At 34.3% G+C, this 23206-nt stretch overlaps 1 protein-coding gene across 2 annotated transcripts in view; it reads left to right on the top strand.

The window, feature by feature from the left end:
- The window catches only part of PDCD6IP (programmed cell death 6 interacting protein), a 51293-nt gene extending 28713 nt beyond the window's left edge, over positions 1-22580 (top strand). The window contains exons 9-18 of one of the 2 annotated variants that reach the window (XM_019727688.2): positions 933-1056; positions 3032-3209; positions 6188-6299; positions 7243-7412; positions 7952-8200; positions 8559-8693; positions 10056-10150; positions 16904-17024; positions 18134-18321; positions 19108-22580. In XM_019727688.2, coding sequence (XP_019583247.1) covers positions 933-1056; positions 3032-3209; positions 6188-6299; positions 7243-7412; positions 7952-8200; positions 8559-8693; positions 10056-10150; positions 16904-17024; positions 18134-18321; positions 19108-19282 — 1547 coding nt within the window. In that variant the 3' untranslated portion in view covers positions 19283-22580. The remainder of the gene's footprint in view (positions 1-932; positions 1057-3031; positions 3210-6187; positions 6300-7242; positions 7413-7951; positions 8201-8558; positions 8694-10055; positions 10151-16903; positions 17025-18133; positions 18322-19107) is intronic. The other variant, XM_019727687.2, reaches the window with a different exon arrangement.
- The last annotated feature ends 626 nt before the right edge of the window (positions 22581-23206 follow it).

Genomic DNA, 23206 nt, shown 5'->3' with positions numbered 1-23206 from the left:
GGCTAAAGTATGCTTTGAATAATATAATTTGCATTTGTGTTCAAAGTGAATATGACAATTAAAATTAAGTGTTGTATTTATAGTGAAATTTTAAGATGGGAACTAAATGGTAAAACATATGTAAAGTATACAACTGAGTAATGACAGACTTTAAACAAGTACTTATGTTGTTAACATTTGTTATGTTATTTAAGATTCTCTTATTAAAAATAAACATACATAAATATGACTTCAAACATAAACAACTGGAGCCATGGCTGTATCTGATGAATACATGTTATAATATTCTCGGCCATTGTAGATATACGAAATGTATGGTGGCTTGTAGCTGAGATTTCAAGGGTAATAGTCTTAGTTATTGGGGAAGGCTGATTATTTTACTTATTTCTGTTTAGTAAAAACAAAATATTTACCATGTGCCAGGGCCTCATTTAAGCATTTACAAATATTAGCTCGTTTATTTCTCACAACAACCCCATGAGAAAGGTACTATTATTATCCCCACTTCACTAATGAGGATACTGATGCACTGAGTGGTAAGGTAATGTATTTATCCAAGGTCATGTAGTTAGAAAGTGGTAAAGCTGGGAATGGAGCCATGGCACTGTAGTGCAGTCAGTTTAATCAACCAGTGACAAACAGTGTTTTCTTACTTTTCCCTCTTCACCAAAGATCCCTTAAACTCAATGACAGACGCATCTAAACTTTGAGAAATTTTGGTTCAGAGAAAAAGCTTTCATTTTCATTGTCCCTGAATACCGTGATCTAAAAAGTCTCTTCATCATTGTACTTTCAAAAGTGATTTAGTTTTATTTTAAATTTAAGTATTTGTAGACTTTTTATATGAATGTTGGAAAGGAAATACGAACAGTGACTTTACAGTTTGAGTTTTTGTCTTAACATTTGGTTGAAATTTCCATTCCTAATTGTAGATCTGTTTGAGAAGATGGTTCCTGTGTCAGTGCAGCAGTCTTTGGCTGCCTATAATCAGCGGAAAGCTGATTTAGTTAACAGATCAATTGCTCAAATGAGAGAAGCCACCACTTTGGCAAATGGGTAGGTAGAGCTTACCTTTCATAAATTTATCTCTAAAGTTCTAATGTTTTCTGTTTGTTCTTTAGCTAAATAGTTCATGAACATTTTACTTTCTGAGCTTGTAGCTGAGTGTCAAAGATGTGTGAAATAGCAAATGTAGACACACACACACATACACACATTTCTTGGGGACACTGTACTTACTAAGCGCTGGAAATATATCATAGTTGGAAGAAATTTAATTTCTTCCATTAAGAAATGAAATGAAACAAAGCGAAAATATTTGACCACTAATTTGTATTTTAGGGATATTTATTTGAGGCAAATGAGAAATAGAAATTAACTTTGTCAGTTAAGCTACATGGTACATTCAGTATTTGTAACCTATTTTGTTTCTGATGGATCTATTGGTTTTCAAAAAATCTTAAGTGTAATTTTCATACAATAAAATACACCCATTTTAAGTGTACAGTTCTGTTGATGAATGTGAATACCCTTTTAACCACCACCGCCACGATCAAGACTGATTACATTTCTGTCATCTTAAAATAATTCCTCCCGCCCCTTTCCCTTCAGTTTTTCCTCCCCTGGCTCCTAGCCACTATCGATGTGCTGCTCCCTGTCACTATAGATTAGTTTTACTTTTTATACAATTTAATATAAATGTAATCATTACAACACGTGTAGTATGTGTATTATAGTACATAGTACAGTATTGCTATAGTATACAATACTTAATAGTAGCTGCAATCACGTACAGCAAATAACCAAAAATGGGTGTCTTGCACTTAGCGTAATTTTTTGAGATTCATATGTTGTGGGTTATCTATCAGTTTGATCCTTTTTATTACTGAGCAGTATTCCATTTTGTGGTCAAGTAGTTTGTTTATTCTTTCACCTGTGGATGGATACTTCAATTGCTGTGAACATTCATGTGCAGATCTTTGTGTTGACGTGTTTTATTGTATCTCTTGTGTGCATACCTAGGATTAGAATTGTTGAGTTGTATGGTTAGTGTATGTTTAATTTCATATGACATGGACAGATTATTTTCCAAAGTCGTGGTTCCAGTTTATATTCCCACCTATTATATATATTTGCACTGTTTTTGAGAAATGTTGTTGCTCTGCATTCTCATCAGCACTTAGTATAATCAGTCTTTTTAATTTTAGCCATTTTAATGTGTGTGTGTAGCAGTATCTCACTATGGTTTAATTTGCATTCCCTTAGTTGCTAATGATGTTGAGCCACACTTCACATGCTTATTTTTAGCCATTCTATCTTTTGTGAAGTGTCTGTGGAAATCTTGCTTATTTTAAAAAATTGAGTTTTCCTTCTCATTAATCTTTGAAAAACTGCATATTTTAGAGACAAGTCCTTTGCTAGATGTATGTAATTGAGAGTATTTTCTCATAGTCTGATTTGCTTTTTCATGTTTTTAATTTTGGTGACTGTCTGGATTTTGACCTCGTTTTTCAGTTTCTAGTAAGAAAGCAACACAAGTTTAACATCCCCTTTAGTATATAAATGAAATAATAGAATCATTGTTACTGTGCCACAAACAGGACAGATGAAGATTCTGTAATTAATGCTTAGATCAACTATGTTCTCTTGACATTTTCCCTAGATGATATGAAATTATAACTATGTTTGTCAGTGACATTATAACAATCAGGACTATAATAACAGGATTGCATTTTTTAAAGATAGACTTTGACTTTTAATTACCTAGACTGACAGGAGTTAAGTTTGAGCTGTGAGCCAAAGGTATTTATTATATTTTAATGTATATTTATTACATTTTGGCTTTTAACTCTGAACTGTAAAATTAAATAATTCTTTAATAATTTTGCTTTAATTTTATCAATCACTGATCTTTTGTTTTTGCCTTGTTTTTCTATTGATAAGGCTTATCCACTTTTGGGGTGCTAACTCCATTGCTATTGATTTGGATATAGGAAATTAATGTTTTAATTAATGTATTTCATTTTTTCAGGGTGTTAGCTTCCCTTAATCTTCCAGCAGCAATTGAAGATGTATCTGGAGATACCGTACCTAAGTCTATATTGACTAAGTCCTCATCTGTGATTAAACAGGGAGGCATCCAGACAGTTGATCAGTTGATCAAAGAGCTACCTGAACTACTACAAAGAAATAGAGAAATCCTAGATGAGGTATGTTTTCAGAGATTTGCTTTTCAAATAAAACCACTTTGACCCCTTGGTGTCCAGCAGGGGTTAGGACTGGCGCCTTCCTCCTGTGGGTTTCACTCATCATCTTGGCGAATTCACTGTGGCCCAGAGCCTGGTCTTGAGCCTTAAGGAGAATTTCGATTGAGTGAGAATGGGTTCATACATGTCTACAGGGGTATGTAAATGCACACAAATGAAACTCACGTGACCAGTGTCTAATACTAGTATATAATCACACAAACTGTTCAAAGTCTTTATAATTAATGATTTCTTTTATACTAAATATTCGGCTTCTTGTTGAGCCTGGAATCAAAGAAAGTTAGGCCATCAAATGTTTCATAAGCCCACTGCATCCATCTTCCAGCAGAGAGGGCATCTTGCCAATAGGAATGGAACACTAAATTTACTTTTCTGGTTGAAGCCAACTGTTTGCCAATGTTATTCTCCTTTTACTATGCCTTCCACTCTTTCCCCTAATTGATACATTTCTTTCTTCAGCTATAAGTATATTCAAGCTGGTTACATTGGCTTTTGCCAATTTAGGAGTCACGTCTCTCTTAGGTGACTTGTGTTATCAATACCTTCACCCCTGATAGTTTTGATTTTTCAGTTAACTTTCAGAGGATATTGTATTTACATCATTTCTAAGTACTTTGGGGGTAGGGGCAGAGTACTTATGATAGTGTGAACCTTGGGGATGAGAATATTTACCTCCTGGGGTTATTTAAAGGATGAACTAAACTAAAACAGTGACATGTCTCGCTTATGGGGCACACAGTATGTGCTTAATAAATTATAGCTATTATTACTATTGCTGTTATATTACTATGGTGATGATAATATTGCAATTATTATAACTGATATGATGATGGTAGTGGTAGTTATTCACCGTTCAATGCAAATTAATTACTGAAAAAGGTTACGGAACTGAAATAGCAACTTACTGCATTATTGCCCTGGGAAATCTGATTTATGAGGGATTCTACATTAATTATACAGTCAACGTTACTGCTTACCTGTGTAGATGTACTTATAGTCATTCCTGTGCGTATGAAGTGGTATCTCATTGTGGTTCTGATTTGACCTTATATATAGAAAATCCTAAAGTTGGAAGTTTGGTAGGGGCTGCATTGAATGTTCAGATCAATTTGGGGAGTATTAAGTCTTCCAGTCTGTGTACAGAGGATGTCGTTCCGTTTATTGAGGTCTTTAATTTCTTTCAACTGTATTTTGCAGTTTTCAGTGTACAAGACTTGTACCTTCTTGGTTAAATTTATCCCTAAGTATTTTATTCTTTTTGATGCTATTATAAATGGGATTGTTTTCATTATTTTCTGTTTGGATTGTTCATTGCTGGAATATAGAAATAACGGATTTTTGTATGTTGATTTTGTATTCTGCAACTTTACCAAATTCATTTATTATCTCTAATAGTTATTTTGTGGATTCCATAAGATTTTCTGTAGATAAGGTCATGTAATCTGCAAGTAGAGGTAATTTTACTTTTTCCTTTCCAGGAAACTTTAAATTTGGAATAATTTTAGATTTACAGAAAAGTTGTAAATTTAGTATTCTTCACTCAGCTTCCCTAAAAGTTAAAGCCTTATGTATTATGTAGCCATGGTACATTTGTTAACACGAAGACATAAACATTGGTACAATATTGCTACTCGCATTTTACCAGTTACTCTGTTGTTCTCTTTCAAGATCCAGCCCAGAATAGTACGTTGCATTTAATGTTCAATGATATTTTTTATTTTTATTGTGGGTTCACATTTCTTGGAACTTTATTTGTGGAAATTCTTTGAGATCTGGGTTTAAAGTGAATTCTTCTAGAGAGGTTTTTTGTTTGCTTCTGCTATGAAAAGGCATTATATATCTGACACCTCTTTAAACTTGAAGTTTTTTTTTTGTGTGTGTGTGTGTGTGGTTTCTCTTTTATAATCAGTTCTGGACTTTGTGTCACACAGGTAGTGTGATTTCCAGTCCTATGTTCAGGCTTCTGATTAGGAATCTTAGGTGATACTTTTCTATTTAGAGCCAAGGTTCGGACAGCTGAGTTTCCTTCTATTGGGCAGTTTTACTTTTAAAAATTCATCTACTGGCTGTATTTGAAAGTGTCCCAGTATGAGTGAGGACAGTGCCTTTGATCTCACCTCCTACTCTTATTAGCCCCACCCATGTTTCTTGTTTCCTATTCGTGTTCTGATAAATTTACACTTGAAGCCAGTAGTGAACTACGGAGCTGGTGAACTAAGGACTGGTGGCCTATTTTTATATGGTTCACTAGTGAAGGATGATTCTTACCATTTGTAGAGGGTTGTAAAAAAAAATAAGACTATGTAACAGAGACTGTGGCCCACAAATCCTGGTGTTTCACAGAAAAGTTTGCAGACCTGCTCTATACTATATACCATTGACTCTAGCACTTGGTTCTACTGGTAGATTAGTACTTTCTTATGTTTCTGGCTGCCTACCATCCTATTTTCCCAACTGTGCATTAAAAAGGCATTTTTTATATATTAGTTTTCAATTTTTTATGTTAATTTTCAGTTGTATTGGGATAGAAATCCAGATCTTTTGTTTTCACGTAGTTAAATTTATCAGATTTTTCTTTGTTTATGGCTTCTGATGTCCAAAGGCTCTCTATTTTTATCTTAAAAGTAAACCTTTGTTTAAAGTAGTCTTATATATGGAAGTACATAACCTCTTAATTATTCTTCCTTTTTAACTTTGCTGAGTAGAGAAATGGCTAACCTAGCCTTAAATTTTATAAGATTTTTTGTTAAATACATTATAACATCGATTTCTGCAACAAAAATTGTACCGATTTATATTCTAACCATTAAGAGTATTCCCATCTCACTAATTCTCACCTGTTTTGAGTATGATCATTTAAAAAATGTTTAAAAGTTTTACAGCAGAAATAGCTCTTTGTTGCTTTGCTTCCTCGTTAAAAGTCATTAAGGTTGTTGGATGAAGAAGAAGCAACTGACAACGATTTAAGAGCAAAATTCAAGGAACGCTGGCAAAGGACACCATCCAATGAACTCTACAAGCCTTTAAGAGCAGGTAAAAATGTGCATAAATGACTTTCATATGAACAAAGTCTCAAACTGGATCCACATTTTTGCTTGATTAAATTAGGTTCAATTTTAAATCTGATTTTACTGCTGCTGTGTGCCATTAGAAAAACCTAGGTGTTTTTCCTCAGTTCAGTGTAAGATAAAAAAATGACAAAGGTAATCCATGTTCATTATAAGAACTTCAGATTCTTAAGAAGGGTATAAAGTAAAAATTAAAATGATCCTATAACTCTTTTCCTGTTCCAAGCCCTGTGCATATTTTAAAGACATAAATGAGATCATGTTGTGTGTTTCGTTTTGTAATTACATTTCACTTAGTAGTGAATCGTGGGTGGTAAACGTTGAGTTTCAACAGTTAATTTGAAGCCAAATTATGTTTAGAACTTTAAGATTTTTTGCTTGTTAAGTGATGTCTTCATGGTACCTTGTTTTATTTATCTCTGTAAAAGGAATTAATGCTATTGAGATTTTTCTAAAAATATATCTGCTGTTATTTTATGTAAAGCTGAAGCAGTAATCCTTTGAGAAAGGAGGACTTATAAAATAAGTTGTAATAGTTTTTGGGCTGAATGATTTCTTTCAATATGCACGAGTTGTAGGAAAAGATTAGATGACTGTCAATTAGCTTTTATTTGGTGGACAGTAACCACGATTGTATTTTAAGGTATAACTGTGCTTTTGCTTTACAATTGGCTTTTCAAAAACAAAAATGCAAAGACTGACAGGAGCTGAGTTTCTATTTAGTGACTTGAGGCCTGTAGAAGGAGAAAAAAAGGTCAGAAGCCTCCTAAGAGAGGGGCTCCAAAATGCTGAAATTTAAGTATAGGCTTGGGGCCTGTAGAAGGAGAACAGAACAAAAATACAACCAGCCCAGAAACATTACTGTTCACATCAACGCTGTCCTCTGAGAACATTCTTTTTTCCCACAGAGGGAACCAACTTCAGAGCAGTTCTGGATAAAGCTGTGCAAGCAGATGGACAAGTGAAAGAACGTTACCAGTCTCACCGTGACACCATTGCACTTCTGTGTAAGCCAGAACCTGAGCTGAATGCTGCCATCCCTTCTGCTAACCCAGCAAAGACCATGCAGGGCAGCGAGGTGAGGAGATGCATTTTGATGCAGCCAGTCATCTGTGAAAGCTATGGTCAAGCCATTATCCGTGCACAATGGATCGCTGATTTCTTTCTTACTGGCATCTTTTTAAAATTGCAGATGTGAATTGAGGTGGTTATATTTAAAGTAACATGATATATACACTGAGTAATGGGTAATTATGCAAATACTATTGCTATCCTATACTAATCATTTCTGTGTAGTGAATGTCTTCTGTGAATTGGGTACTGTATTCTAGTTACTCCCTATGTTCACAGTGCTTAGGACAGTGCCTCGCCCATAATAAATGATCAGTACATTGTAACTCTTGCCAGTGTTACTGCTGTTGCTGTTACAATCTGAGTTCACCAAAGCTACAATGTCTATATCTAAATAAATCTGATATATGATTTATACTTGGCTCTCTGAGAAATCATCTTTTCCTGACTGTATGATGAGCCTTTGTATATAATTTCCTTGAAATTGGCTTCTGGTTTGGTTTCCTTTTTTTGTGGCAATTAAGCGTTTTTGTTATTGTTGTTTAGGTTGTAAATGTCTTAAAATCTTTATTGACAAATCTTGATGAAGTAAAGAAGGAAAGAGAGGGTCTGGAGAATGACCTGAAATCAGTGAATTTTGACATGACAAGTAAATTTTTGACGGCTTTGGCTCAAGATGGTATGATAAATGAAGAAGCTCTTTCTGTTACTGAACTGGATCGAATCTACGGAGGTCTTACAACTAAAGTCCAAGAATCTCTGAAGAAACAGGAAGGCCTTCTTAAAAATATTCAGGTGAAGGTTATGTACTTTAGTAAGATTTATGTTTTTAAAAAATTACAGAAAGGATGAGCCTGGAATAAATCTGTGTTCGTTTAGGATTGTCTTTTTTGCAAATGTTACATACTAATAGAAATCCATAATCATTATCGATTATGTTTTGACACGTACTGAATTTGTGGTATTTTTACTTAAGGAAAAATATAAAGCACTGCGCTACTCCAGAAGAAATATTAGGTAAATTTCTAGTAATTCCTGAATGTAGTCATGTATGATTTTCATAGTTAGAAAAATATCAATAAAAATGTTAGGAGCTGTATTAATTTGATAAATAAATGTGTAAATTTGATACATAAATCTTTCTTTTAACAAGGTCTCACACCAGGAATTTTCTAAAATGAAACAATCTAACAACGAAGCTAACTTAAGAGAAGAAGTTTTGAAGAATTTAGCTACTGCCTATGACAACTTTGTTGAACTTGTAGCTAATTTGAAGGAGGGCACAAAGGTATGATGCACAAAAGAAACTAGCTAACCAGTATAGATGTAAAAATAAAGTTTGGAAAGTTCATTCTTTTTTCCAGTTGGACCGAATTATTCTTTGCCTCAGATTTGTTAGCTTTAATTTGTTAAATTTTGCCTCAGAGAAGTGTATTATGAGGTTAATGAAGGTGGCAACATTTCATGGGAACTTTGATGAATTGTGTATTTCACCAGGCAGAAAGGGTTATGGGCATTTGGTGTAGCAGGAATTAGCACAGAGATATCAAAAGCCAATGACATTTTTTTGGGGGGGTGGAAAGTTGACCAATTTGAGTGAATTCTGAGGAAACAGAGTAGTCAAAGTTGATCTGTGGTGAGAAGATGGGTGAGTACGGCCTTTATACTCTGTGCTAATGGTTTGGATGATGATAGAGTTGTAACCTGCCTGAATCTCAGAGTGCTTACTAAATATATTTTAAGTATTTAATTGCCTCTCTTTTAAAAAGTTTAGGGAAATGCTTTATATATATATATATGTTTTTTTATATATATATATGTTTTTTATATATATATATATATATATATATATATATATATATATATATATATATATATATATATATAAATAATGTGGTTTTTTTTTTTACCAATTATTAGGTTGGTGCAAAAGTAATTGCAGTTTTTGCAGTTATTTTTAACCTTTTAAACTGCAATTACTTTTGCACCAAGCTGATACTTTGCTTACGAGGGAACAAGTGATTTTTAAGTTTTTCAGATATACCACTCCTGTGGTACTTTAACTCCATAAGGATCATTGAATAAAGTTACCTTGAAGTAAATATAGTAGATATAATGTATAACCCCCTGAAGAGAGGGTAGAAATACTGCAAAGCCTTCCAAAGTAGACAGGATAGTAAAATACCATTTTAATTTGGTTTAAAATGCTTCGTTGAAATAGACAAGCAGAGAAAAACTCCAGAGATCCGTGGGAAATTCTTCTAAGGGTTTTTGGAATGACACCTGCATTTCTGAAGTGAACCTGCAAATCTAGTCCTTCCAATTAAATAAGTTTAGTGTCTTTATGAGATAGTTTATTTTTCTCTAGGAATTGGGGAAATATTTATGATTATGAAAATTTTACCTTGTTGCCATTTAATTTTTGGTTACCATATTCTCTAAAAGTAATTTTATTGTTTTTATTTCCTTTAGGAATCTTAGGTCATATTTAACACTAAGTTGTTGGAATTAAATGGTATGACTGTATCTCATACAGAAGATTTTAATTCTTTAGTTTTAAACATTATTGACAAATGAGCTCTAGATTGTGTTCCTCCTTAGATTAAAAAATTGTTCTGATTTATTACCTATATTTGTTCTTTGCTTATAGTTTTACAATGAGCTGACTGAAATCCTGCTCAGGTTCCAGAACAAATGCAGTGATATAGTGTTTGCACGGAAGACAGAAAGAGATGAACTCTTAAAGTAAGTTTATTTTGTGTATCAAATTGTATTTAAAGGATTTTTCTTTTAAGAAATTCATGTGGAGACTTTTAAGTTTTTCAGATATGCCACTCCTTTGGTACTTTAACTCCATAAGGGTTTGAACTTGGCAGTATGAGAGAGCAATTTCCTTCCTTTTCTCCTGGGTATTTTACAAAGCAACAAGCAAACAACTGCATGATCTGGGAACAAAAGGATAAAAAGCAGAAACTCTAGATGTAGGAAGTACAGTAATGTCACAGAAATGATAACAAAACAGTTCAAAGTGGCAGATCTCAGGAAATGCCAATAACATAGGCAGATTACCTTGAAGTTACAAATAGGTTCCCTACATAAACTAGACGTACAGAACATGGGGAAGACAGAGTGAACAGCTCAGATCAGCAAAATCACTTTCTGAAGGAGCCTACTGAGAAAGCTGGGCGAGTAATATAGGACTCATTCCATGCTGAATAATCAGTACAGAGTTGACATAGCATCAAAATGAAGATACCATATTTATTTAGGTGAAAAAGTGAATAACAAAACTTAATAGATGAAGAACATTCACCGGAATATTATCACAGAACAGATGAAAATTCTGAGCTAATATTTCACCATGAATTAAAAAACAAACAATAAGTGAATGAACTAATCAGAAACAGTTTTGGAAACATGGAGGAAAAACAGAGGGTTGCTAGAGGGGCGGGGGGGTGGGGATAAGGGGAAGGTGAGAGGTTTTGGGAACATACAGAGGGATAGTGGATGGGGGGAAGGGGGGTTCACACAGTGTGAGGGATATAAATGATAAATGTCTAAGTTTTGCCTTGTCTTGTGCACCTGAAACTAACTAACTAACTAAATAAATAAAACAAACAAACAAACAAACAAACAAACAAAAATGGTTAGAAAGCAGTCTCGCTAAGGCACACCAAAAACAGAAATGCCAGAACTCAAGGTGGTGAGTAAACAGGAGGTGATAAAATGCGAAGTGTCAGAATTCAGGAAAGACGAAGAGCAAAAACATTACAGATATAAGATGGAATGGGGAGGAGCACAAAAGGAGAATATGGATAGTGAAGAAAACAGGAACATACAGAGTAGAAATGAGGAAATCAAAGAAAAGTGAAACCAAAGTAAAGAGAGAGTTAAAAAGAATTAGAAATGGGCAAAGAAGATCCAATATATGCAAGATTGCGTTCCCCTTAAAGAAGAAAAATCAAAACGGTGAATAAAACAAATATTTAATGATAATACTCAAGAACCTTTTCCTGAAATAAGTGAAGGCTTTGTTGAAAGGATGTATCTTGTGGTTGAGGAAAGTTAACAAGAACGGCTAGCACCAAGGCATATGAATTGTTAGCCTTAAAAGACAATGGCATTATCCTTCAGGCAGTCAGGCAAAAAAATCAAGTCAATTTGTAAAACGTAAAAAATATTTAGGCTGGCAGCACTGCATGCTAGAAGAGAGTGGAGTGATTGCTGTAGGAACTAAAGGAAAGCAAATATGAGCCAAAGATTTTATATCTGGTCAAACTCTCCTTCAGGTATATACAAAGCCATATGTTCATTAGTAATGAACGTAAGGAAACTCGCAGACTATTACACTCATGAGCCTTTCTTGAGCCCTTCAGCCAACCACACTTTTATTTACTTCTCTGTCTATGTTTAAACAGTTTCCCATTGAAGTGATGGGAGGAGTTATCAAGGAGCTACCTCCACTCTTAAGAAAGAGCAGGGCCAGTTGAGTTTAGAGGGTATTTCTACTAAAAACCAAATAATTATTAGGTTGGTGCAAAAGTAATTGCGGTTTTTGCAATTATTTTTAACCTTTGAAACCGCAGTTAATTTTGCACCAACCTAATAGAATGATTTTTAAATGGTTCCAGACCTTTAAAAAAACAAAAAACAAAACCCTGCATTACTCCTGTTGAGAAGAAAATCTGACAAAGATTAAAACAAAGCACAGTCTTCAGACTAGTTTTATTTATGAGTACAAAAGTCGTAAATAAAATACTTGCCATCGATATTCAGCAGTATGTTAAAACAGAACCATGACCAAGGGGAAGAGGGCGGTTACTCCAATAATGCAATGACTGGTTTAGTATTTCTGCATCTATGGAGAAAAAGATTCCCTTCCTAGATGAAGAAAAAGCATGTGAGAAAACAACTAGAATGGTATTCAATAAAATAGGAGTAGATGGATACTTCCTTCACGTGAAAAAACATTCACATGTGTCTGTCTGTCTGTCTATATTTGCACAAAAGCCAGCATCATGGTTAATAGCGAAACACTGTAAACATTCCCCCTGAAGTTAGGAACAGACTTCAGAAGCCCACAATCAACATTACTATTTAATCACATATTGGCAGTACCAGCCAACACAATTAGACACAGAAAGAAATTAGAAATACAAAAATTGGAAAGGAAGAGGTAAAACTATCCCTACTTACAGGTATTGTTTGTACAACTTGAAAACCCAAGAGAGTCAATCCCAAAACTGCAGATAATGAAAGAATTATTACCAAAAATAAAAATAATCTGCAGAAATCAATGACTTTCATATAAACAAACATATAGAAGATATAATGGTGGAAAAGACCTCAGCTATAATAGCAACAAAAAAGATATAATACATGAAAGCTGTATGAAGAAAACTCTGAAACACTATTCAAGACCACAGAAGACTTAAGTGTTCTCAGGCAGGATGACTCGAATTCATAAAAACGTCAATTCTGAGTAAACTGAGGCATTCAACATAATTTTGATTTAAAATAAAATCAACAGATTTTCACTTGAAACTGGACAAATTGATCCTAAAGTTCAAGTAGAAAAACAGTCAAACAAGATTAGCCAGGAAAACTGAATAAAAAGAACAGCAAGGAGAAACTACAAGGAGAAACTAATACCACCAGATATTAAAATATATAATATTGTCTCTCATTAAAACACAGTAATACTGGTACATGATTAGGCCAAAGACAGAATAGAAAAATAGGAAAAGATTCAAACACATGCATGAATTTAGTGTAAAAAAGATCCTAAACCAATTAGAAGTTAGAGACAACTGGCTAGTCATTTAGAAAACAAAAGTTATTTTTGTACCTGAATAAATTCCAAGTGGATCAGACTTAAAAGTGTATAGAATGCAATGTCAAGTCTAAAAGAATTTGGGAGAATTCCTTAATAAAGCTGAAATGCAAAGGGTATTTCTAACTCTGACGAAAATTCAGAGGCCTTTAAAAAAGAAAAATGTAAGTTTATTGTAACATAAGCAGAGTCAAAATGTAGCAAACTGGAGAAAATACTTGAAACTTATTATCAGGTAAAAGGTTTATTTACCTAGTTAATAAAGAACTAGATATTAATGAGGATAACAAAACTCAATAGAAAAATTGACAAACGATGCAAACAGAAATTTTGCAGATGAGGAAATACAAGTGGTTCTTAAGCATGTGAAAAAATTCTTACCTCATTCAATGTAAAACATACAAACTAAAATCACTCAGAAATAACATTTTTTTAGGTTAGCAAAAATCTAGAAGTTGCATAGCATGCTTTGTTGGCACAGGTAGGGGAACAGGTCTCATATATTGCTATGAGAGTGCAGCCTGGTGCAGTCGTTGTGTGGGGCAACCTAGCTGTAAAGGTCAGGGTTACAAATCCATACATCCGTGAAGCCAGCTATTTTTGAGAATTTATTCTGAGGATATATTAGCACATGCTAGAAATGACATATGCATGAGCTAATTCATTTCTGTATTGTTTGTAGCAGTAAAAGAATAGAAACAAATGTCCATGGCTGGTGAAATAATGAAGCTACATCTGTACAGTGAAATACTATACAACCATTTAAAAAAAGAATGTTTTCTATATACTGATATAGAAAGATCTCTAAGATAGTTAATGTAAAAGAAGGACAATTTGTAAAGTATGTTTTTTGTGTAAAAGGGGAGAAAATAAACATTTGAATTGGTTTATTTATACATAAGGAAACTCTGGATAGACTCATAAGTAAAGAATAGTTAGTAACTATGGAGTGATTGATGGAGTGGGAACTGGCAGATAGGGGTCTTTCACTCTTTAGTTGTTGAGTCATGTGAATGAATATATTGTCAGAAAACTATAATAAATTAAATAATTAATGGGATTTCATGTTCTTATAGTCAAAATCAAGTACTCTGATTTTTTATTTTTCACATGGTTTTCAATCCCCCTCCCTCTTTTTTTTTTTTTTTTAAAGGAGGACGCAGCTCACAGTGGCCCATGTGGGCATCAAACCGGCAACTTGGTGTTATTAGCACCACGGTCTAACCAACTGAGCTCACCGGCCACCCCCACTCCTTTTATTTTTGAGCTGCAGAAATCTTTGTTCAAACTAATCTTACAGAGAAGCCCAATTTGTAAAATAGATAAAAATGGATCTAGCCCAGATCCAAGCAGGGTCAGGAGCTTGGAGCAGGACCTATTGCCCGTCTTTCCTTCTTTAAGGCAGCAGCCATTGAGACATCTGTTCAGATTCCCTAAATTCTGTGTAGCCGAGGACCAAGTGAGAGCTGAAAAAAGCTGAAAAAGATATCTAAATTGGATATATTACATTGGAGATTGGCAAACTATGGGACCTCAGGCTAAGTCCAGTCTGCCACTACTTTTGTTTTTATTTTAAGTAAAGTTTTATTGGAACACAGCCACTCTCTTCATTTTCAGATGATCTATGGTCGCTTTTGCATTAACAACATCAATGCTGAGTAGTTGTGACAGACACACCCTGTATCCTGCAAATCCTAAAATATTGTCTGGCTCTTTACATAAAAAATTTTGCTGATCCTCAATTTAAATCATTTTCTTGTCAATTGTAATTGGCTTTCTAGTTGGACTGTTTCTCCATTTAAATATTTAGTGTAAAATGGGCTAACATAACTCTTTGTAGAATTTTATAGCATAATAGAAGTTCATGGCTTAGGAAGAGAATTTTGAATATTCTCCTTTTCAGATATTTCATAATTCAAATCTCTAGTTTGAAAATTAGGCTTGTTACTATTTGCATACTTATAAATAAAATCAGTTCTGAGACAGTCATAAACTTGTTTAGTGGTTTCAGCTCAGTGATTGAAAGGTGAATGAATGATGGAAAAGTAGGCCAAATATTAGCTTTTAAAAATCTGAGTGTTTATTTTGTTAAAATCACTGTTAATATCCAGGGCCTAAATTCTTTAAAACATTTTTTTGAATATAGAATAAAAACACAAGGAAAGTGTACATAAGTGTATATATCTTGTTGAATTTTCACAAACTGAATACACAGCCTGGTGCAATCCTTGTGTGGGGCAACCTAGCTGTAAAGGTCAGGATTGACCTTGCAATGAGCACTTACATCAACACACAGAACATTCTAGGCAACCCAGAAGCATAGCTCAGGCATCCACCCAGTCATTCTCCCATGGCAACCACTGTCTTGACTGTAACAGTGTAGACTAGTTTCTCCTGTTTTTGTTCTGTATATAAGTGGAATCATATGTACTCTTCTGTGATTGGCTTTCAGGCAGCATTATATTTGTGAGGTTTATCTATATAGTTGTGTGCAGTAGAGCTTTTATTTTCATTTCTGTATATATTTCACTGAGAATATACTACAATTTTATTTATCTGTAGTGTTACTGTTTGAGTAGTTTTTAGTTTTGAGCTATTGTATTGTAAGTAGTGTGGGCACGAATGTTCTAAAGCACAACTGTCCAATATTGCTGGTAGCAGTAAAAGAATAGAAACAAATCAAGTGTCTAAGACTAGTGAAATAAATAAAGTTACATCTTATGGTGAAATACTATGCAGTGAAGTATACAATTTAGAATTTAAAATTCCTAGTAGCCACATTAAAAAAGCTAAAAGAAACAGGTGAAATAAGTTTCAGTAATAGATTTTGTTTAACCTAGTATATACATATATATCCAAAATAGTATCATTTCAACGTATAACCAATGCAAAGATTCTGAAGGAAATATTTTACTCCACCCCCTGCACTAAATCTTAGAAATCTGGTGTGTAATTTCCACTTACAGCATATCTATTTTGTTTAGTGAGATTTTGGAATGGATTTCAGTTTACTGTTAGGGGGGATTCTAAAGTATTTTTCTGTTTTTTAATACTGTATTTTAATTGTAATAGATTTTGAGGAATCTTTTAATATGAAATATCTCAGTGCCACATTTTTTTGGAATATCTTTAGAAAGTTTTCATTAAGAAATTTACAAAATGGTTTGAGTAGGTTAGCTTCCTTACCCGTTGTTTTGCTTTCTTTTAACACTGATATAATACAGTGATTAAAATATTAGCTAGGTGACTGTGAGCAGTTGTAGTTTTCTGATAACTTCTAGTTGGGTATTATGTTAGGAATTTCTCATCTAGGGGATGATCTCTTACTAAGAGTAGGCAGTCTTTCAGGACCACTTGGGGAGTTTGACGTGTTCCTTACTGTAGCTGTAACTATGATCTCTGGAAAAGTTTCCTTCTTTCCTACTCTTCAGAAGTAGAGTAAGAACTAACTTCATTTTATTAAGTAGTAGGGAGAAAGAAGATTTAAGCTAGTTCTAGTGAAGAAATGTAGCATATTTTAATATACCATCGTTTTGAGTCTATTTTCTATGTTTCATGTATGAAGAAAAGTAAGAAAAAGACCTGTTTTTTTAATGTGTTGGTTTTATGTGTGTGTCTGCACACATGTGTGTATGTTAATGTCTAACACTTGTGTCTTTAATAAGGGACTTGCAACAAAGCATTGCCAGAGAACCCAGTGCTCCTTCAATTCCGACGCCTGCATATCAGTCCTCACCAGGGGGACAAATGCCCACCCCTCCAACTCCAGCACCAAGAACAATGACGGTCAGTAAACAAACACATTTCTCAAGTGGAAGTTTCTACATCAGTGACAGCTGGCTTGCTGTAAAGGATAAAACAGACTTGACATTGGAGAAATCTGGTCTCACCATTTTCATCAGGTGGCCCACCCTTCTGATGTTTTGCAATATGAAGAAGCCAGCATCACCCATGAATTCTTGCCAAAAATCTAATCAGGTCTTTAGAACCAGCTTTCAGTTCATAGCAAATACAGTGATAAAACAAAAATTTAACCTGTGCCTGAGGAAACAATTGGACAAATGTAGAAGTGGGACATCCTGTGAGGCACCTGGCTTGGTCTTTTCTAAAAGTAAATGTCATAGAAAGAAAAAAAAGCAGGTGGAGGGCATATTCTAGATTAAAAGAGGAAAGATTCATAATAATCAAATGTAATATAGGAACTTGGATTGAATCTTGGTTCATAAAAATACCTTTAAGAGCTTTTTTGTCATAAATAGGGAAACTTGAATTGAAATGGATACTTGATGATATTAGGAATAATTGTTAATTTTCTGAGGGTGAAATGGTATTGTGATAATGTAGGAGAAAGGACTTATATGCTAACGTCTCTAGGGCTGGTGTCTTGAAGTTTGCAACTTTCAAATGGTTCTGCAAATGTATAGATAGAGAAATACATGGACATAGATAACTATAGATGAAACAAATATAGCCAAATGTTAATAATTACTTAATTTAATTGGTAAATACATGATTGTTTATTATACTGTTCTTGTAAGTTTTCTGGTGTTTGAAAATTTTCATATAAAAACATGTTGGGGCCAGGTGGAGATTGTAGTAATAAACTGTACCTGACCTCCTTCCTCCCACCTTAGATGTCTAACCATTGGTGGGAGCAGCAGTGAGCAGTAAGTGATTAAAATATTAGGCATCAGGAACAGAGCGGTGGCTGTGGTGTACCCACAAATTAGAGAATTATTCCTCAACTGTGATACATTTCTAGAGTAATAAGCCAGCATTAAGAACGGGAATTTGAAATATATCTGGTTGGATTCTAGAGTTTCTCATATGCCCTTTAATAACAAGTTGAGAGAAACGTGAAACATTTTGTAGCCAGTGCCGACTTTTTCTTACAGCCTACTAAGCCCCAGCCCCCAGCCCGGCCTCCACCTCCTGTGCTTCCAGCAAATCGAGCTCCTCCTGCTACTGCTCCAGCTCCAGTGGGCGCTGGCACCACTGCACCAGCTCCATCACAGACTCCGGGTTCCACTCCTCTTCCACAGGCCCAGGGGCCCCCCTATCCTACCTATCCAGGATATCCCGGGTAAGGCCGAACGTTTGTATAGCCCAGTGACTTGGCTAATGTTTTTACGGTAGCTCTGATTAGTCTTATAAAACAGTCATCCCTTTAGTGGAGGTGTCATGAAGAATAAGTTATACTGTCAGCTCATACAGAAATACAGATAATTGTATAGTCACTTTATTTGAGTAGTTGGATAGTCATTTCCCAAGCTTATTTAAACAATTTATGTTTTTAGTTTTTACATATTGGGTTTATACGTCACTTCTGTATGGAATTCAGAATGTCTTTTCTTGGTCTTGTTTATTTAGGTGATAAATAGGTGGCTTTTCTGAGCTTAGCATAGCAAGACTGATAAGGCCTTATTTACGTACCTGTACTCTGAACTTTGATATTCTGATAAACTGTTGAACAGAAATCTAATTATGGAATGTGCTTTCTTAAAGATGAACTTTCTTTGTGATAATTTGTTAATCTTAAAAATCAAGACATTGACTACTTTTTAAGATGTACTTCAAACTTTGTACATTCTGTCTTCCCCGTATTAGAAATTTATAAATAATAAATTTGTGCTCATTACAGTGAACTTGATATTCTTTCACTTCAATTAATAATAGGATAGGAACATTTTTCGCTAAGAAGTACCTTGAAACAGCTGTTTTTTTCTCTCCACTTGGTCACTAATAGACTGAGCAATAGAGAAAAATGGCCGTCTTGAAAAAACTTGGTGTTAGAGTAATTGTTACATGTTTCATATTTTTCAATATTTGATTTACCAATCCAGTTCTTTTGTTTTCTTCTTCCCATCAGGTACTGCCAAATGCCCATGCCCATGGGCTATAATCCTTATGCATACAGCCAGTATAACATGCCATTTCCGCCAGTGTATCACCAGAGCCCTGGACAGCCTCCATACCCAGGACCCCAGCAGCCTTCATACCCCTTCCCTCAGCCCCCACAGCAGCCTTACTATCCACAGCAGTAATGTCAGCTCAGAAGCTCAGCTGGTTCAGTTCAAAGGGAAAAAAATACCAATCCTGCAATAAATGTACTAAATTCTACGCTCTGGTTAATATAACGTACTCTTACTGTACTGAATGCAGTGTATAATTTTTGTCTGCGGCTAAAAGCAGTGCCCCGATTCCACAATTGACGGCACATGTGAGGTTTGCTGCTGTTGCAGTATAAACACTAAGTATAATAGGATTTGAAATAAATTATATTACAGTTCATAAAAGTTGAAAATGAGAAACCCACAAGTGAAACATTTGAAATGATTATGCTTATGTCTACATAAGACGTGACTGGGACGTCAGACACTTATAATGATGGTTTAAGTACTGATACTAAAGAAAACTAAGTTTTCTTTCTCTTTTGGTTTATTGATTTGGTTTAATTTCCATTATGCTATTTTGCATAATCAAAGCATTGTAATCTTATAATTTAAAAATAAATTTCTTAAGAACAGTTGTTATTGTTATGTTTTGTCATTGATTCTCATTACTGTCTAATTTCTTTCTGGTATTAGTCTCATTTTATATGTACATGAGTTAAACAGATACTGTGTTTAAGTGCATGATTAGTGCAAGTTCATAGGTTCAAGTACATTTTATGGGAAAACCAAAAGAATAGTATCATAATATATCTTTCATATGCAAATTAGTAAATTAATTTCGACATTTATTTTGAAAAGTCCTATAATGTAGAAGAAACACAATTGCTACCAAAGATTTCTTCAAATAAATATACAAATAAATATGTATATTTAATGTTTTATTAGCATCTCCAAGAAATTGGTACAAATTCTGATAATTTTTTTCATGATCTGGTTGAATTATATCATTGACAGAACTGTCTAATATGGGATTGTTTAAAGAAAATTTACTGTACCATCTTATTCCTTTTTTCCACCTTACTGTCTTAATTTATACCATTTAATGCGCACTGTGTATGAAAAGATTTAAGCCCTTTCATTTTTATGCTCCGAAAGATTGGACTATTTTATAATTCAGGGAGCACACAAAACAGTTGTTGGGAGCATATGCCAGTTTTGGAATAGGCTGTGTATTTAATATTAATCTCTGCTGTTAGGATAACTAATCCCTGTATAAACCTCAGTAAAAAATAGTGAGACATGCTTCACGGAATGAGAAAATAAGAAAGGAGTGAGTGTCTTAATAGCACAGTGGGATCTATTTTGTATGAGGTTCATTTTTGAACACATCAGGCATATAAGCAATTTTCCAATGAAGCGGTTTATGTTTATTTTCTAAGTTTTAATGCTGACCTTTTCGTGCGTTATTGTTTCATTTAAATGATGCTATCACTTGGTCCACTGTTGTTTTCATTGACAGTTTGGGTTTATATTTTAAGTGTTGGACTGAAGGTATGATTGTAAAAGGGAGTGAAATGGTTTAAAAATATATGTATATTAAAAAAAATCTTACTTTGTTGTATGTAGAAAACATGAAGGCATGTTACTGCAATATATATGAACTTTATATGGAATATTACAGTTGGTTTAAAGTCCAATAGTTAAAACCTTGGCAAAAAATAGTTTTTACATATCATAGCTAAGTTTTATTAATGTGGAATCATCGAAGTATGACATGGGCTTGTTTGACTCGTGTAAATCACATTTAAATTCTACGTTCCTATTACTCAAGGTATTATATACTAACATAAGATACTTCAGCGAGAGGGGTATTCTAAATTGCTAGTTTATAATTCTTACTAATGCAGAAAAAACAAAAACAAAATTGGCCTGAATATTCTCTTGGGGAAAGACGGCACTAAAGAAAGGAATAATCAAAGGGCCAAAAGAGAAGTTCTAAGGCCATGTAGCCCGTTCCCTGTGCTAAGCTAGGTCTGCTGCCAGAGTGCACAGGGAGGTCGTTCAGAAACTCGAGGAAAGGAGGCACCAGAGCCTCTTCCATCATGTCTGACTCGCTCGACTTTGTTAGCAAAGCCTTTTTATGCAGCATCCCAGACTCAGTCCCTCTCGTCCATTCACTCATCCTTTAATTGATACTTTCTTTTAGTCGTCTGTCTAGGTACAGATGACCAAGTTTCTGCAGCCCTTCATTGCTGGGTCTGTCTTTATAGGCCCATCTAGTTTCATTATGGTAGCTCATGGAAAGAAGTTTCTCTTATGTCCATTTTGCATTCTAGCAAACAAGCCCTCACTGGGATTGTTGTTACCAAACTTTTTAATCCTTTGCTTAGCTTCCTATGTTCTACAAAATACCCTAAAAAGTTGTTCTGGATAATGCTGTTGTTTTAGACGTAGGAGAGTGTCATTCTGGTTCAGTAGTTGTACCTGTGCTAGTAATTAGGCTTTTTGATTATCTTCCTCACCTAAAGAAAGGAAACCATCCCCAGGCTACTTAAGTTTGACTATGGAATACTGTTTTAAGATGGATTATACTTCAAGTAATGAAGCTCTGCGTAGAGAAGTTACAAGTGGAGTAAGTCTAACTTATTTCTTGTTTCTAGTTGGAGACGGATGGCCTGACTTCTCAGTCTGGTATAAAGTATTGGGGCTACTCCTATGCCCCTTGGTCTTTATTCTCTTAAGAAAAATAATCATATATAAGTGCAGATCATTCAGTCTTTGTGGGATGCCCCTACCCCCAACTTCTTAGCAATTTATCATCTCCTCCCCAAATCTAAACAGGAAGAACAAGACTTCACAGCCTTCTGTTCCTGATGCTCTATCTCAGCTGCCTTTCTAGTCCAAATTAGATTTAAAAAATGTTTCCCATTAGAGCTTTACAGTTTGCAAAAGTACTTTGTACAATGCGATTTGTTAAGTCGGTTTCAGTTTGCTAATGGGGATTGTCTTTTTTTTTAAAGATCATTACATCTTGAAGAATCTTGCTACAACCTAGTGGTATCTCTTTTTTTAAACACCTGCAATTAGTTGGTTCACAGAACAGGATACAAAGAAAAAAAAAGCAGTGCTATAGCATTATAATTACTAGTTTAAAAGTAGACTTTAGATCTAAATGGTGATTATAAGATTTACATGAACGAGCAAAGAAGGAAAATTATATTTTTAAAGAAAAAGAGAATATTCAGGCTTTATTTCTGGTATGAAGTTTATATTTTTTAAAAAATCCTATATTATCACACCAGAGATTTTAGAGTCTTTTCTGGTTACAAACATTGCTGGTAGTTGGATTATATTTTTATTGTATTCATTTATCTTAGGAGGAAAATTGTAAAGAAACAAAAAGGTTCCAGATGAATGTATCCTAGAAATAAAAGTTGAAAGATTCTTACTTTCTTGGAGTATGAATTCTTATTTAAAGTGCTTATTCTTCAGCTTTATAGTTTCTATAATTTCTTTGACGAATGGTGGGTTGGGAAATTAAAAAAAAAATACCCACTTTGACTATTTGCATGAGACTAAAAAGGAAGACAGTGTTGTTTAAATGTTTTCTTAATAGCTGTCAACCCTGTAATTTATCATGGATGGACCATGGTTTTTTTTCAGTTTTTTTTTAATGATTTGCCCCAGGTCTTTCAGATGGATTATTTCTTCTTCAGGTGTCATTTTTTGGGGTTAAATTTCAGAAATGTTTGGCAAGATTACCATGTTATTCAGTTGATCAGGGGAGGGGGTGGTGAAATGTGTTCATCTTTTAAAACTTTATTTTCTTCCCAATTCTCCCATGTGTTAAGGTCAGATGCAAGTATTTTATTATGTAGCTTAGAATACACAAGTTATTTGAAAGTGTGTTGATTTTGTATGCTTTTCAAGTTTGGTGAAGGTGAGTAAGCCAGCTCCAGTAATGAATCAATAGTCTGAATCCCTATTATGTGTATTTTAAATATGTAACAGTTGGGCATAGTTAAATCTTTTTTGTTTCCACTGACCTGGCATATCTGGGTTGGAGAGTACAGA

The sequence above is a fragment of the Rhinolophus sinicus genome, linkage group LG10 (assembly GCF_036562045.2).
Source record: "Rhinolophus sinicus isolate RSC01 linkage group LG10, ASM3656204v1, whole genome shotgun sequence".
NCBI lineage: Eukaryota > Metazoa > Chordata > Mammalia > Chiroptera > Rhinolophidae > Rhinolophus > Rhinolophus sinicus.
This window is presented reverse-complemented; position numbering and strand designations above follow the sequence as displayed.